This window comes from Amblyomma maculatum, chromosome 4 (assembly GCF_055883805.1).
Source record: "Amblyomma maculatum isolate TAMU_Amacu chromosome 4, ASM5588380v1, whole genome shotgun sequence".
Lineage (NCBI taxonomy): Eukaryota > Metazoa > Arthropoda > Arachnida > Ixodida > Ixodidae > Amblyomma > Amblyomma maculatum.
This window is the reverse complement of record NC_139347.1, coordinates 67,305,929-67,324,024: the sequence shown is the minus strand read 5'-3', so window position 1 is coordinate 67,324,024 and position 18,096 is coordinate 67,305,929. Positions and strand designations below refer to the sequence as shown.

General features: G+C 41.7%; 1 protein-coding gene across 1 annotated transcript in view; it reads left to right on the top strand.

The window, feature by feature from the left end:
• Window positions 1-18,096, top strand: part of LOC146191292 (guanylate cyclase soluble subunit beta-1-like) — a 56,466-nt gene that overhangs the window by 18,499 nt on the left and 19,871 nt on the right. Inside the window, exons 2-7 of the mRNA XM_084600305.1 lie at window positions 883-956; window positions 2,494-2,597; window positions 6,292-6,531; window positions 7,693-7,858; window positions 11,369-11,624; window positions 16,907-17,302. Coding sequence (XP_084456431.1) covers window positions 883-956; window positions 2,494-2,597; window positions 6,292-6,531; window positions 7,693-7,858; window positions 11,369-11,624; window positions 16,907-17,302 — 1,236 coding nt within the window. The remainder of the gene's footprint in view (window positions 1-882; window positions 957-2,493; window positions 2,598-6,291; window positions 6,532-7,692; window positions 7,859-11,368; window positions 11,625-16,906; window positions 17,303-18,096) is intronic.

Sequence of the window (18,096 nt, the reverse complement as noted above, 5' to 3'; positions counted from 1 at the left end):
CATCGAGCTCCCGCGGGCCGAGCCTGTAAGGATCCGGCAGCCTACTGAAACCGCGACTAGTCACTGTGCCAAACTGTAACCTCTTGAATATCGAAAGTAAATGTTTTAGAGCCTTACCTTTACTGTGTTCTTTTGCGAGTTTCGCGTTTTTCCTGGACTTAGTACCACATGCCTTTTAGAGCTGGTGCCAGGTACTCTTTCGCGCCGAGACACGACAGCACTATGCTCTCACACCGATCACGTCTTGTGTAAAACTGTAAAACGCTCTCTCCCTGCGCAGTAAACATTGTCGTCTTCACTAAGTTGCAACTAAAAATACTTTCACGCTGTGCATTGACCATCATCATCTTCATTAAGGTCCTATTCCATCTCCACCGCTCCTTCGTTTAAACTCGTTAAATACTCAATACACACACCATCTCGCTAAACAAAGAGACTGCGCCAGACAGGATGCCGAGACCAACGAAAAACGAGAAGTCACAGACTAATTACCCGTTCCCGAGAAACTTACCAAGCACGGAAACGACCCAAGATCGAAGGTGTAGCAGAGACTGCGGCCGCGGCCGGTGGCTAACGTTCGTGAAACCCAGTCCAAGTGTAGTTCAGCCTGTATATTGTTTTTTCTTTGGGGCATAACGAAATTATATGGCGATTCATGTTCCCGGCCGCTGCGATCCATAGTGAACCAAACTAGTTACTTATTACAAAGTGGCTGACAAGTTACACTTAACCAAAGTTCGTGTCAAAACGGCATACATATTGACTTGCGCAAAACATGAACATGAATATGGAAACTAATTTCTCTCAATGTATTTACTCTTTTGTATGTGAACTAGAGAATCAGGACTATCTCATTTTATCATTCACTTCTTTTTTCTGCAGTACGGCTTCATCCACTGTGCCCTTGAAGATCTTGTGACCAAGAAGTTTGGACCAGAAACATGGAAAGTGTTGTTGTAAGAGACTTTGTTGTGCCCTATTCATGATATCATTGAAACTCAGCCTAAGCTGCTGTTGCGTTGTTCAAATTGGCTAGTTATTATTGCCATTGTCATATACCAGGCGCTTGAATGCGAATGTGGTTGTCCACATTAAACGCTTTAGCAAAGTAATAGCGGAACGGGCTAATGGTTTTTACCCGGGTATAATAAGTTTTTCTTGAGCAAAGCCGCTTGAGTGTAGAAGGATAAAGGACTTAAGATCGGTTGCAATAAAATCAAGAGCGATTTTATAGCAAATAGGTCAAATAGATACTTGCCACCCAATAAAAGTTCCCACATCGTGTTTATGCAGCATCAGCTCGTCTGGCGCCGTTGTCATATCCAGGGGGACTGATTTGTTTTATAAAGTGGACGTTAAGTTTGTAATTCCAATGCTATGAATATCAACCTTCCTCTGTCATTCAAGAGAACAGTATTAAAGTTTTCCGACATTTCGCTACAGTTCAACAATGTTATATGGACAGTATGCGGTTGAATCATGGACGTAATAAAATACGATACTGAAAAAGAGAAGAAGGCAGAAAATATAAGGGAAAGTAAACTAGAAGGTATATCACTAAGTCACGAAAAAAAAAAAATAGGGAGGTTGCAGAGCGAATGCTAGTGAGTGACAGCCCAGCGAAATCATAAAAACGCAATGGACAGAGGAGGATACTCCAAGGTGAAGAAGAGAGACAATCTATGGTCCAGAAGGGTCATAAGTAGACCCCAATGGAACGCATATACAAGTGGAATTCACGTGGAATCAGATGGGGAAATAGAATTTGATGCGGACTCAGGAAAAAGGCTGGCCTCTGCTAGAATAGCTGCAGCCTTTCTGCCTGTCGCCTGTTACGTTATTCGCTACGAAGAAAGTGATGACGGACTTTAGCAACATAACCATGTGGGTGGATTTTGCCACATGATAGTAACAATTATTGTTATATCTAACTGATTTAGCGGTTGCTAAAATTTGTGGCTATCTTTAATGGCATAAATACTGACTATCAGTCCCGTTCTAGAGGTTTACTGGGAAAAGATAGGAGCTTGGCTTTGTCGATGTATTGCAGTATTTTAAGGCAAAAACATGAATATGACTAAACATGGAGGTCATTTATTTTAAAAGTATAACATATGGAACGCAGATATGTTGCTTTCATCGGCTATTTAAAAAGTAACATAATGGGAAACTCTACACTCCTTCTCACTGGAGAACACTGATCGCGGAGTCGATTTTTTGTTTGTGTGGGGTTAACATTATTGATTTTAATGGTGGAAAATTAGTCAGGACATTTTCTAAGAGCTTGATGAAGCAGGTGTACAGGAAGGGACAGACCCATAAAATAAGCTTTTATGAAATTGAAAATTCACTCAGGACATTTTCTCAGAGCTTGATGCAGCAGGTGTACATGAAGGCACCGACCCATAAAATACATTTTTATGAAATTGAAGATTCAATGAACGTGCCGTCAGCCTACGTTTAAACATCCTAGCTTTGTTGTCTCTCACGTAGGGAGAAGTCGGGTATCACGATGCACGGGGCCTCCTTCCTGATGCACAAGGTGTACACAGACGAAGTGACGCTGAAGCTGGTCGGCGCCGCCTGCGAAGTGCTTGGTGAGTGGGGTTTTATTGTTTTAATTGTCTATCAGCTTCAGCAGCAGTTATTATCCTTAACGGGTCACGTTCAGGGTGGGATGGAAGAGCATTAAGCATTCAATCATACTTGCTGATGTTTCGAAAAAAAAAAAGCGTGTCGGCATTTGTTTGTTTCGCGCAACAATATGTGACATTCCCTGCACCTCTGCATATGTGTGTTGTGTAGAACAAGCCGTAATGATAGAAATCGTAACAAGAGGCAAATTGTCTTCACAGTGTCCGATGAATATACCGTTTTAATATACCATCAGCTGCGCATGTTTCGGGGACGACTGCTCTCTGAAAAAAACAAAAAAACAAACAAAAACAAAGCACTATTTCTTTTGACTCGCGAATCGTTTACGTGATATTTTTCAGTAGCACATAGAACATGTAAGTACCGTCGTACTGAGACGCACTTCAGGCTGTTCGATAACCTACTGCAGCGAAATAATTGATTTTACTGCCATGTGCACTGCGAACTGTACGGGCCTAAACTAGCTTCGGCTATTGGCCCAACATTTTTTGCAATTTGTACATTTTATTGAAATATATGATTGATTGATTGATTGATTGATTGATTGATTTATTTAGTGATTGATTGATTGATAAGGTCTACGTTGCGCAGTTTTGTTATAAACTTGTCATCAAACTCTTCCGGCTGCAGAAGCAAATTAGGGCTTACAAAACACGATACAAAAAAGTTAAGCGGTAGGAACGATCAAAGGATTAAACTCGGGAGCAGAGCACTGAGTAGATATAAAGCCCAACGTACTTTTATGCACAGGTGTAGCATCAAGAAAATGCTTCGCAAAATTCGGAGCATTCTAGGGGCGCCCTAATTAGTCTGGTACGCTTTTTCGCGCTCACAGGTCTACGAATAAGTGTGCTACTTTTAATTACCAACATGCTTTAATGAAGTGAAATCCTCCAAGCTAAACAGACAATTTACAGTGTCATGCTTCCTGAGTATGTGGTAGTGCTAAATAAAAATGTGCATTGCCATTTTACCATACGAGCTTTTTCAGCAAGCTTTCATCGGAGAAAGGGTAAAAAGAAACTTGTTATTCGTCATAGTAGTGGCGACAACATTACATATATTGATGACCACTCTTTGCTCGCATTTTGCTTCTTTCTTCCAGCGCTCTACTGCCCTAAGGGTATTACCCTGCTTAAAGCGAATTAAAATTTCCGTGAGAAAAAACGCTATCGTCCACATGGCAGACGCTATTGAAGCATTAGAAAGTGCATACAGGGTACCCTTGACTAGCAGGGATAATTGCGCCGAATAAGCTCAAACAACTAGCAATTATCATACCATCTCTAAGCTGTAAAAGCAAAAAATACGGAAAGAATAGCAATATTTAATATAAGTTTCTATTTCGTGCTTTCTATCCTATTTTGCCATGCCCTTAAAGCTGTGTTACTTTAAGAGCGAACCAATTACCCAAATTTTAGTACATTCTTTCGAAGCAGTGAAATAGGACCACTAGTTCTTATGGTGCTTCAACTTAATGAATTCGTACAAACTCGTTCACATTCTCTCCAATAGATTCCATAATATTTTGCCAACTCATTGTCCACAAAAAACAATTCTTAAGAGTATCAAATGGAGTTTTTTGGTAACTGAAAATTTTAATTTTAAAATTTGTAAGGTATGCGTGGACGGATTCTTTCAATGTAGTTTGAGCAAGGTGCAGATTACCGAGGTCACAGGGCTCCATGTTTATATGATAAGGTAAAGTGCAATAATAACCTAATATTCACTTCTTGAAAAAAATTATGGTATTTTCAAAACTGAAGACAATCAACACTGTAGGTCAGCGTTATTTTCTTGTTAATTTTTAACCGAAAATCATTTTTAAAATATCGAACGACAGATATAAGTCTTGAGACAGCTTTCCTAATTGGCTTTATTGCGTTGCACAAATATAAACTAGTTTTGCTAGAATCTTGTGCAAGAAGTACAGGCTCCGTTTCAGTATTTTTTGACACAGAAGCTGTTAACGCGATTTCGGGGAAGTTACTACATTAACACTGCAGGGGAGACGCACACCAGACGGGAGCCATTAAAGATGTGAAGTGAAACCATTATCAAAAGGACCAAAAGTGTCTCCCCAGTTTTTAAAGCCTAACGAACGAATGCGCTCTCTGGCGTCAGAGTATCGTGTCCGACCGGGACCCAAAGAATAAGAGATTCACGAAATTCCCTAGCTTGGCAATCAATTTTATTAGGTTAATATTTTTTTAAATTTTGGTTTATATGGGTGCTCTAGTCATGCCATAACCTCACAATTAGAAATTATATAATGTTGTAACGACTCCTAATACTGCAACGTTATCGCCAGCTTTTGTTTTTGTGCACGCAGGCGCTGATCAGGTTCCCTCACAAGAAGTAAGTTTAAAGCTACCACGCTAAAGCAAGGAATAATAGTACCAACTCTATGTTTGGAGATTTCAGTGCTCTCCAGTTGTTGAACGCCCTGTCAGTCTCACATAGGGAGCTAAAAAGGTACATAACGACTCACTATGCATAACATATTATGGCTTATGTTAACGTCTAAATTTGTAAATAGTAGAGTTGGTCACAAGAAAGTTTGAGGCAAAGAGAAATCGCTAGAAGTCCGCGAGAATGCATATATTGCCCAGACAATTTTAATCAACAATAATAGGAAAAATTACTGTGCGCGATGAATCATACGAACTGCTCAATGTAATGCGCATGGTAAAGTATTATTCCTGATATTTCACGGCGATCGTGCTCAGAATACATCAAAACTAACACGAGTAAATTCAGCTATTTTTACGCGTGTGAACAAGCAGCGCTTGCCGCACGATTATTTAATAGTACTGAATTCCTCTCATGTCTTGTGATAGTATCATTCACGTCAAGGTGAAGAAAAGTGAGGCTTTGCTTTTAATCTTCCTTTCAGTAATCCAAGTAAATGGCCTTTCTAATCTTTGTGTTTCCGGGTCCTCTTACTGAGTAAGATAACACGAATTCTATTCGAATAGGCACCCCGACCGTCTTTCCTCGTGACGCAGATTTCATGAAATGTTTTCTTTTTTTTTTTTTTTATGGGAGCTGAAGACCAGCCTTGTCCTCTACATCAATAATAAAGCTGTGATAAATGAGAATAAAACAGGAACAAAACGAAGCGCATTTAAAATCCGGTCTGAACAGAAACCAATAAACAAAGAGCAGATTCTCTCAGTCATAATGACTTTGATTAGGACTTTCTTGCAGACCCCCTAACAAGCAAGTGCGCGTGTTTTCGAAATAGCGAAATAATTGGAAAGTGCAAGGAAGAGAAAATAACAGCAGCACAAAAAGCAAAGCACAGAAAAGCAATGACAAGGGCAGAGGATCAACTTTCTACGCCTCTATATTGGGTTGTGAACAGGAATATGCTAATAAGCTGTATGACACACGCGGGGAATTGTTACATGCTAATGAGTTGCCTGTCTGGGGGAGGATGTCATCAGTATGACCCTATCAGCCACTCGCGATAAGATAAGACGACCTCCTTCTCTCAAATCCATCCGCTGTCAGCCTCTCCGCTACAGTTATTTTCAGACAATTTACCAATGCGTCCGATTCGCCAATTTAGGAAAGCAAATAGGGACCCCATTTTTCGACGCTGAGGGTTCCAAGCCCGACTTGCATGCACAGGCCTGGATCTGGACACTTGCCTCGAGGCGTTCGGCGAGCATTTCCTGTACTTCTGCCAGCAGCATGGCTACGACCACATACTGAGAGTTCTGGGCTCCAACATGGTCGACTTCCTGACCAATCTGGACAATCTACACGACCACCTTGCCTCCACCTACCCCGGAATGCGGGCTCCTTCGTTCCGCGTGACACCAGGACCTAGCGGTCAGATCCTGCTGCACTACTACAGTGACCGAAAAGGTATGGCGCTTTTGTCTCCCTTTTGCTAAACTCGACTGGCAGGATAACTTAATACACTTTCTTAAGTTACTATCAGAAAGAACACGAAACATGAAGAAAGTCCTGAGACAGTCAAACTCCTACTACAAATGGTGTCATTTCATTGTATACATTTTTGTTGGCACTCCTAACCAAGAATGAGAAGCAGCAGCATCAACCAATACGGGTAACATTTTGCACTTTTGAGTCCTTTTTGACATCCATCTTATTGATGATCTTCATCCAAAATTCGGGGCTGAGTTTTTATCAGGCTTGTTAGGAGGTATTACTAATCAAGCGTTCCAGATGAGGATGTTTCGGGTCTGTTCAGAAGCAATATTCACTCTGGCGCTTTGGTGGGTCCTCCAAACGCCCATCAATTAACTCGTCCCACCTGTAATTATTCACGCAGACTTGGTAGAAAACGTTGTATAGCTTTTGTATCTCGCCATATTTCTGAAACCCATGCGACTCAGAGTTCACCGAGGATCTTTGAAGGTATAATTAAGGATGTCACGGAATAAAACAGTCGCAAAATTTTTCCTGCCAGGGCTCCTGCTTCAGTGCGTAGAAACCGGTATTCCACTGAAGAAAATGTTATAATACAGTTGAAATTAATAACAAGGCGGAAATTTGTAAAAGCAAAATATAAAATGTTTTTCCAGGTCAGCATAAGCTTATACGCTTTTCTAAGTTATGATTGGGCTTCTACTCGCGGTTCCCACGGCTCCTACTCGGTGAACAACAGTAACCGAGTGGATGCCGGCGAGCGCCTGGTGCCCCTTTGTAAGTAAAGGTGCTGCGCTGCATAGTTTTGTAGCACTGAGAAGTAGCCTTCCCAGCAAGCGTGATTCAACTTGCTCTAGACAAAGCAACGCCTGGGCCAGACCTTTAGAGCATCTTTAGAACACTGAGCTGGTAGTGCTCTGTCACCGTTACAAAAAATAAAGATTATAAATGAAATGACTTCAACAGAAATGGACTTGGCGGCTTAGCCATGTGTTAGCGATTGAGAGTGACATCTGTGGAATTAGTCATTTGGTGAGTAAGTGAGTTGGAATCTAACCGAGTGAATATCTGATGTTCGTGAAATTCACAATACTTGATGGAATAAATTTTTTTTTTCTACATTTGTGCCTACAGGTCTGCATCCGATTGTGCTAGGCATCGTGAAGGTGGTCGGCAGAGAATTCTTCAACACTGAGGTGCGTGCCAACATTTCCGTCGTGTCCGAGTTCGGAGACAAGGCTCATGTAACAATAGAAGTCACAGAGAAGAACCGAGAAGGCAAGAGCTGTCTGCTGCCTAGGTACGTTATGAGACGTGAAAGTTGGTTTTGTAACTACTTCCATGTTACTGTAGTTTTGTATACTGTCTTGCCGCCTATCCGACATTAACACGATACGTGGTAGCCAACGATGTGCATACTAAGATATATGGAAATCCAGGGATCACAGCTATGTTTTGAGACAAGTGAAAGGAGAAGACAGAATTTACGGTACTAACAAAAATGTGAAAATACTTTTAAGCCTGAAAGCTGATCATAGAATCACAGATGCTCCTAGTAGTCAGAAAAGGCTACAGTGTATTGAAAAAAGCTGTGGAAGTAACACTTTATTTTAGAAATGTAGAACAAATTTGTTTAGCTTCGTAGTGAACATTGACTTCCAAGTATGAACAATAAATAGGGATGCAAAATAAACAAGTTTAGCTTTATTTTCTTTAGAGGGACCACGAATCCTACGAAAGTTTCACTTGCTTCTTTAAACGCAATTCAGACCTAAGCGGGCGTTCTCCACGGCTTCTTTTCGTAAGAAGCGATTCTACTACTACCAACGAGCATTTCAAGCACCGAAAGACAAACGACGAGTGATAGTGAATACGACAACGTCCCGTTAGTTAATGCTATATGCCAATTAAAGCACATAGTTAGGGATTCTCACGAACGAGTTAACCCACTGGTTTATATTTGTGGGATCTCATGAAAAAAAAAAAACTTTTATTTCTATTGATGCTGGTTGGGATCCCTTGCTGAGGTACTGCTTGTGAATTTTTTTTTTTTTTTTTTGTAGAACACCATTTGGTCTTTAAGTTTGAGAAAGGCTGCACATAAACCTTGGGGCGATGTCCGCCAAATTTACTTGAAAGTTGTAGCTGTAAAGAATTCATGTTTGAAAGCCTGGCACCAGCCCCGAACAAGCTTTGGGGCCTATCGCATAGTGATGCACGCCAGCTGCTGTCGCCTGGCTGGCGTGCTCCTTCTTTGCATTGTATGATTGTTTTTTTTTTTCGGCTGTCGTCCTTCCCACTCACGCTGGCGTGCGTGACAGCGGAAGCCTGCACGGCGCGCACAGTGCTCGGCAGTGACAGTCGTCGCGTGTTGTGTATTGCCAATCGAAGGAGGGTTGCTATGGAACCAGCTATAGCGCTGTCGATCCCGAGACGGTGGCTCTTCATACCTACAGGGCTGTATGTGATTTTCAGGAAAAAAAAAAATGTCTCCTTGTAATTAGCGCTCTGACACGGCTGGCCCAGAAGGAAGTAGATGGGTTTCAGTAGGCCTAAAGTGATCTTTGTATTTCATCCGATTTACACAACAAAATATTTCGGGAAAGTTAGCTTTCCTTCATGTACGTTCCCGTAGTTTTAGTAGTAACGTATTATAACTCTCATTTACAAAATCTCGCCGAGACAACTATAAAATCTCTCAAGGAAGAAAATTCCACAGTAATCACCAGACCAAAACGTAGAGGCTCCATCGCTGGGCACTGTTTTACACCGTTGTGCCATCTCGTTTTTCTTTTATTTAATTCCTGGCTTTGACACGAGTTACGCCAACGCAACAGTAAATAAAAGGCAGTATACAAGTACAATTAATACACAGTGTGCATATTGTGTCACTGGAATTAGCCAGCCTAGGCCTGGCTTAATTCGTATTACTAAAATTCGCGCACCGCCACAAGCGGTTCTGCTGTTGAGTTTTCATCTCCTATGGTGTCTACTGCAGCAGCTAGGTAGCCGGTTTCTTTTGGTAATGTCTGGATTTAACATAACTCCTCGGATGTTGTCATCTTCACCTGCTCTGACATAGTTTCACTAATGGCCTTATTTATGGCGTCTTCTTCCAAGTGAAAGCCAACGGTAAATATTTAGGCAATCATGGCAAGACAGTTAAGTTACAAGCTAAACAAAATAAACTTACCGAAATCAGATTGAAATTATGCACTTACATGTATATTCATGCTTAGCCAGGGTAAACCGCCACCTGATGTGTTTACTTGTGCATGTAAACAATCGTATCTCATTACGGTACAAGCATTTTTATGCTCTGTTTTGAACTCGTCTTTTCTTCTATTGCTATCTGCAATTACGTTTAACAAAATGGGCTCTTCTTTGAAAATAGCAAGAAAAGTTTGCTTTCGATTAAAAACATTAAAAACACTTCAAAAACCTTTCTCTGAATGACTTATCTGAATTTGTTACTCTTGTCTTTTTTCACCTTGTTTTACCTGCTGTTTCTATTTTGTGTTTTTATCTTATCTTATCTTGTTATTTTTTATATATATATATTTTTTTCTATACTTCTATATTATTTTCATATTTATGATCATGTATGACTGCTGAGCAACCCTGTACCACCCCCCCCCCCCCCTATGTAATGTCCCGAACGGGATTTTTAAGGGTTAATAAATGATGATGATGATGATGATGATGAATACGGGTATTTGAGCACTTTGGAAAGTAACTTGTGTCTTGGATCTTGAGGCGTTGGCAAACTCAAAGGGATTATAACGTACACAAATTCCTAATTGCAGGTGATGCGTCAAAACTTCACTAAGAATGCTGTAATTTTTAGCACAACCTTGTGTCTTCACAGGTTTTACGATTTAATTAGTTTGTAAGATTTCCACACTTCGTCGTCTCCTTTGATTTGCCTAGGAAATGCCCGAGAGAAAGGGCCTTTCTAGAAATCATGATTACTTACTTTATGTCACCTTTTCTGACGTGTTTCAATGTACTTGGCTCACTGGCATTAACGTGAACAGAGAAAATATGCATAGATTGAAACAGAAGAAGCGTAAGTGCCACCTGGCAATTTTAGCTGCATGATAGGGCCAATTTTTGCTAGGTATTAGGAATTGATACCAGTCACCGAAATGACCTTCTTTCCTTTTATTAATGTATGTCTCTCGGATGAGCAAAGGTCAAACTCGTCAGCCTAGGAAGAACAGTAAAGAGTTGAACCAAAAAAACAATAAAGAAAGAAACTGTCCGGTGTCCTCAAAAATTAGATGGCTGTGCATTACCTTAGAAAAGGCATTTGTCCAGCTGAAAGGCATGACGTGAAACATTATCTGTCCTCTTTCCCTAGGCCACATTTTTAGCAGTTCTTGGATGCGGCTATTTTCCGCCGACCTGTGCTCCGTCATGCGGCCGTTTGCGGAGCCTTTGAGGCTGAGCCTATAAACTTGCGATTTGCTAAAGTTCGAGCTCAAATATATTTCGAAGGGTATTTGCATTGCCCGGCTGTATCGCTGAAAGTTCATTTTCGCTGTCACTGGGTTAAGTAGACTTGTTAGATATTGAGATTCAATTTGAAATTCACGCTAATTCCGTTGGCGCTAAGCGCGCAGTCGTGCTTATGCTGCCATTTTGATAACATAAGCGTATAAATGTATTTGAGCTATTATAAACATGCCTGAATGTTTGCTGTTCAGTTCACGCTGCCAAGCTCATGCAAAGATTCTCTCCTGTACCAGTGCAGGTGGCGAGATCTGTTGTGATTTATGTCACCTCTTTTTTTATCCTTCCTCGGTAGCAACGCTTCCGATACGCTGAGCAACCGGCCCGAAGACCTGCCCATCGGCGTGCGGACTATGTGCGCAGCCTTTCCGTTCCACGTGCTGTTTGGGCGCGACTTTGGCATACAGCAGGCGGGAAACGGCTTGCTTCGTCTCACTGGACATCGTTGGAAGGAGAGTAGGGGACGCCGTCTCAGATTTGACGAGGTCTTCGAAATCACTCGACCTGTTATCGACTGCAATTTTGAGTCCATACGCAGCTATTGTAACCAGGTAGGTGTCGGGCTCGTCCCTTATGTTTTCACTGGTTTAGGAAAGTAGAATTTGTTCTTTCTGAAGGATGCTGGCGGTTCATTTTGCATTGAATTAGTATACGCCGTAGTGTTTTAAAAAACTGATTTTCGTTTTCAGTATCGAATAGGTTGAATAGATTTCGGCGCACAGCCTACTGTACGTTTTATTAAATGTGCACTTTAAGGCCTATGTTTTTTGAAGGGGCAAAGCAGTGAGTTGATTATGTGTCCGCTTTCGATGTGAAAACTTTCAGCACTTTCTAGTAAGAATTCTTAATTACGGATGTGTATTCATCGAAGTTGTGTTGTGTTTCACTAGTGATTGCTTGTCACAATTGGCGTTCTTTATTTGTGTGTGTGTTCCTCTTGTCCCGGTCTCCTTGTTGTTAGCGCTATAGTATTTAGCCAGAGGTTTTACCAGGACGCTGAATATAGAATACGTAAAAGGATTTTGTAATTATGCTTTTTCATAAATTATCCGACACCATCTATTTGATTGCGGAAGTCGTCCTTGCTGAAAACGCGAACAGATTCGTGCGTATTATTACTTCATGAGTAACAAGCATAGCGTAGAATTGCAATCGCAATATTGGTCGGCACTCATATCGCCAGCAAGGGTGCTTGAAACAAATATACAGCGTTCCGGCTCTTGATCCACCGCATTATGGTTTCGGCTGTGGCTGCATTCGTTGCAACTGCAACAAATCTTGTAGAATTACACGAATAACTTATTCTGGCTTCAATATGCGAGTTATAAGTTCTGCAGAATGTGACAAGGTATTGATGAAATATGTGTGCCTGTGTAGAGCAAGTATGTTGGAGATATATAAAAAAAAAGAAGTGCTAAATGAGTACTCTGTGAGCACAGGTGAAATATAAGCTTGCGCTAGTTAATAAAATGACATTCAGCGAGTGATGAGTAAATAGTCTTTAGAGCGCATACTTTCATTATTTCACGAGAGTCAAACGTGGACGAAAAGAAATAAAAACTAACAGCGAATCGAAACAATCGTGCTTTCTGAGGCACAATCTTTGATAATAAAAAAAAGTGAAGCGGGCATCAGTTTGCTAACAATTACGGGAAAAAAAAAAGGAAAACGGAAGACAGTTTGGTGGCAACGAACAATGTTAGGGGCATGTTGTCAAAGCTATCTGCGAGGATGATCAAAGGCTTTGGCAGCCGTGATGTTAGTCTTGAAACCTGTGCTTTCAGAGAACACGCTATCTTTCAAGCTTCGGCGTCACCATAATGCTGGTCAGACTGCAAATAATTATGTTATGCTGCATGGCATGCTATCGCAACAGACGTCGAAAGAGCTAAAATTCAAAGACCAAGGAAAACTTTGTATTGGATGGCGCAATAGCAGTGCACCCAACAATATGGCCCACACCTAGGCGACAAAGGTTTCTGCCCTGTCAATCAAATTTCGCTGTCCGGAATGCATCTTTTCACACTCGTAGACGTAGGGTGTCGTTTAAAAACCGTGTAAGCACTTTGAAAAAAAAAAAAGTTTTTTTTCTTCTTTAAATAGACACCCAGTGGCCGCCGCTATGTGCCGAATAAGGGAAATGTTCTTGTCCTTTGTTTTAAATATTTTCTCTTTTAAAACATTTTATTTGTCTCATTATTAATTGTTCGTGTTTACCGATACAGATAGTAGCATATGCTTTGATTGCGATGTACTTTTGTTTCTGACCCTATGTGCAGCGACCGGGGAATTTAGTACTGTCGTACAGTTATATCCTTGTCCTCTGGTGGTTCTTCATGGTTATGGTTTGAAGTTTTCGCATATGTTTATATACTTCCTTGATATAGTTCATAAAAGTTCATTAACAAAGTTTATACTTAAAGGGGTTGTCATCTGCAGAAATCCCGTTCACTTCGTGCAACATGGATATTTTTATTACATCGCATAGTCTCTTTGCTTGATTAATATGTCCATCAATAATACTTTATTCCCTTCTTGGCACGTTTGTACAACAGGTCAACCGCAGGAAGAATTAATCACTGTCAAACTGCATTTATCGCATGCATTTCGGTGTACAAGTCTCGTGACTAAATATTTACATGGTTTCTAACGCAGATGTTACGAATACGTCAGTTGTTAACACTGGCCTAACATCTTTCCACAATTACTGATGAGCACGGAGTGTCATCACAAATGGCTTCGCTGAAACATGCCAAGGGAACGCACGGCCCAGCTCGCTGGTTCTGCAGTTATTCGCCCAGGATGTCAATGCAACACTCTACGTAAATTGGTCCCAACTGTGACGCCGGGCGTGACAGCATAGAGACATCTGGCCCGTTATACCAGTGATGAACACCAGTAATAACGAGCGACGACTATTATATCCCCCTCGATTGCAGTTGTTCTTTAATCTCGCCTTAGACCTTGGTGACTAGCCTGCAAGTTCCTTTTTTTTTTTTTTTCTGACGGGAAATGCCTCCTTTACCGGCCCATCATTCAAATATAAACTGTGAGCTTGTGCCTTCATCTGATGTTGCAAGGTGTCAGTTCAATATAGCCGAATGCGCGGAAGATGCTCGCGTATGAAAGATCACAGCGCTGATATATAGAGCAGCCTCTCTTTTTGAAAGTTTAAAGTTTTCAAAAGAATGAGCATACAAAAGCAAAACTTCAGGCACCCAACAAAATATTTTTTAAGGATCCCAAAGTATGAAGCTACAGCTCTGCTTGTTACAGTGCCCTATGAAGCACATTACCCTTAGTCACCTGCAACTCTGGGATTACCACTCGATCGTTATAAACTTTTTCTCAACACCAAAGCGTTCTATGTGCGAATGCTTAGTGGGCGCTACATCTATATATTAGAAGATGAATATTCATGTATATGATACTTGCTTGAAACCTTGCTAATGGTAAAAAATAAGACAATATAAGTTTTATATACATCGCTAATCGAGTAACGCCAAGTAAGCATTGACTATCGGCAAATAAAGGGTTCATTTTGAAATCTCTCCATTGTGCACGTGGAATAAATAACGCCTCGGTAAGGTTGCCGTGAAGCAGAGTGCCTCCTGGCGGCAGTCGCGAAAGCTAAAGCTAACAAAAAGAAAGCCACGTAAATGTCAAGAAAGCGTACAACTATGTCTCATGCCCATCGCACAAGTAAGCGGCATACATGCATTGTGTGCTCGTGTTCCTGTGCTCGGTGTTCGAGGATTTTTTGCTCTGAGCTCCGCTTTCCCCAGCAGTCGAGTATCGCTTCACCAAAGTCCTTCTTTTTATCCATCTTCTTCCTTCTTTCCCTTCGACGACGACTCGGTTTTTGCGTCGTTTCTTTCTTCCTTTGACGCCTTGGTAGGCGTCGTGCAGTTTCCGCAGAAGACGCCCACTCCGTATCATCTAGGGTTGGCTCCAATGCGGGGGGTATCTGGTCGCTCCCATTTTCGCGCTGCCGGTGTTCTCCTTGCCCCAAATGGAGAGAAATATACTCCTTCTTTTCACGTTTTTTATCTGCAGCTTGCTATTTGCAGAAAGAGATTCCAGTTTAGTGCGCGAAAAACAAACAAAAAAAGAAATAAATTAGTAGTGGCAGTAGCGGGTACATGGTGACGTAAAAGATCATTGCGTCTCCTTTGACTTTCTTTGCGCGCCCTTGTTTCCCAACGCCCTCTTTATTCTCGCTTCCTTTGCTTTTCTTTCTTTGCTCTCCGTGCTTTTTATTTGTAAGGCCCGGCTTTTCTTTTCCAAGCTTCTTTTATTTCCGCCTTGCTCCGAGAGTGTCGAAGGCCTTTGGAACAAGGCGTGTAGTTACATCGTGAACGTTTATAAAGGTCTTCGCAAAAGTATTTTTTCTTTCTTACTCTTGTAGTTTTGTGCAGTGAAGACTCGATTCTTGATATACGTCGCTACCTCACCGCCATTCTCTTTATCTGGTTCTAAAGCGATATCGATTCTAACCCTGATGCTCGCATGGAGCCCTTGAGGGTATGGCGACTTCATTCCTGAATAAAATGTCGAGATTTAATATTTGCGAATAGAATACTACACTCTACGTGAGCAGGATGCAATAAAGATCATGAAGTGTTTTTCTCGCTTTTACCCAGAGTGCGTATTGTACATAGTGGGGCGCAAGAATTCTTTCCCAAAGTGATGCATGAGGGAAAGTCGAACAGCGAATTTTTCCAGAAGTGAAATAACTTTTTTTCGTGCTAATACATTGCAAATACGCAAGTATTTTGTGTGGTCGTGACAGAGGCTGCTGTACTAAAGCGCCATTTAATCTTCTGGCGCTGTATATAAGGACTTAATTTTTGTACAGCGATTTCATGGTATTCGGTGACGGGTCTTGGGTGCCGATCTGCAGGGGAGATCGAAACTTGAGGTTTTGCTATCTTTACTCAGCACTCACCATTTCCTAAGTACAATCTGAGACGCTGTGTCTTATTTATTTCTGTACCTCGTAACGAGTTAAATATCAAAGTATTTCATTTGAGATAGGAGTGGTATAAACTGTTACCCGCATTGATGCAGTTTTTTCGCCGCCTGGAAGTAATACGATGCGCTTTGTAAAGGGCTTTTCAAAACGATCACTTTATGCAATTAAATATTAACCAAATAACCTAGAAAGACGCACTAAAAGTATGAAATAGCGTAAGGGTAATAACGCAAGTAGAATAACAAGAAAAAATCAAGTTGCCCTTGAAGGTCTGGCCCTTGAGCCTCGCTTAATCCCGCAGGGCCCACTGTCAGATTTAAAGACATCGATATTGTTGACAATAAGATATTAGGCATATGTATAAAATATTATTTGCCCACCATCTAGGGCATCATATTATGGCAGGCAATTGTACATTTTAGAGGACATGCCTCTATTAGTCGGTCAGTTTGATTTTATGAGACAAGGACTGCTTATTCGGCGCCTTAGTGAGCCGGAGCACTTCTGTGTAGATGTGCTTTCGAATCCATCCAGGGTACGCTGAGTGAAGAGCACGGAAATACATTTGATTCAAGAATGGTATTAAGACAGACTTTTTACGAATGAGTGAAAAAAAAAAAAGCAATGTTGTCAGGGAATGACCACAGCCTATTTGTTAAGAAAGAGCATGACCGCAACAATGAAAAGCAATATTATTGCATCTTAGCTTTTTTTTATTTAATATTTGAATACAAGGAAATCGCCATGAATAACCTGCGAGGCATGCACGTCTATTTACAGTACACCGGGAATGTGCTTCTTACATGGCGCGCGGATGACGCGTAACGGGAAAAAAAAACTGATTTTCTTTCGCCCTAGGTTTTCGTGGTACAGACAAAGGAAGGTGTACTCAGGCTACTACCTGTAACCACCTCAGTCGATGAAATGGACGCGGCAAACACTACTAAGCCTCCGCCGGTGCTTCGTCTCAAAGGCCAGATGGTGTCGGTGGAGGAGACGCAAAGCATCTTGTTCCTGTGCTCGCCGCGGGTCAAGGACATCGACGACATGCGTCGTATGGGTCTCTACTTCAGCGACCTGGCCATCCACGACGCGGCGAGGGAGCTCATCCTGCGCTCGCACCACCATCGCGGAGAGCGCGAGCTCGTGGAAAAGCTAGACGAGGCCACAAACCGATTGCGCATGCTCCAATCCAAGCTGGATGAAGACAAGAAGCGTACCGAGGAGCTGCTTCATGCAATTCTGCCCGCGAAGGTGAGCTTCGTTTTCAACATAGCGGCCGTTCCGATTTCTCTTGTACGACTTCGCCCCCCCCCCCCCCCTCCTTCCTGAGCCTGCACTTGCATCATGAATGTAATCGCGAGATTATGAATCGAGCACGCGAGAGGTGGACAAGCTTTTTATCGAATTCAATGACTAAGAGGTCGTTCGGAGTGACACGCATCTCGAATTCTACTCATGGGAGATGTGACGAGGAAAACAAATTAAAAACCTGTAAAGATGCGAGATAATGATGGCAGAACACAGTAAACTGTGCTAATGGCACCGTCCTAGTGTAAATTAACAATTGCATAGAATGATTGGCCAAGAGCCTTCATGCGCACTGGTGATATTTAGGTTGAAATAACGTAAACGTGAAGCCTCGAACCGGAAAGGGGTACGCGTGTTCTGTAGCCGGGCCTCTCACTATTGTGCGACAAAGGCCAGTGCTTTCGATCGTTATAACTAGGTTTAGGTAAGGTCAAACCTAAGCCTTTTTTTTTGTTGTTGTTGCTGTCTACATATTCACGTTTACTGATTTAAATTCACCGGCTAAGTAACGCTCTTCAATAAGCTCTGGAGGTGTGCGTAGTATGTGGTTTATATTCTTATAGCACAGGGTTTATGCTTAGCAGGGTGACGAAAGAATCCTGCAAAAAAACAAAAGAAACCACAGAGTAGTGTGAAATAGCAAGATTTCGCAGGGCGAAAAAGGCTCAGGTGGGATCGCTACTGCCTGCGCCAGTATAAAAAAATAAAGCCGCGCATTTCGAAAGCGATTGTGCACG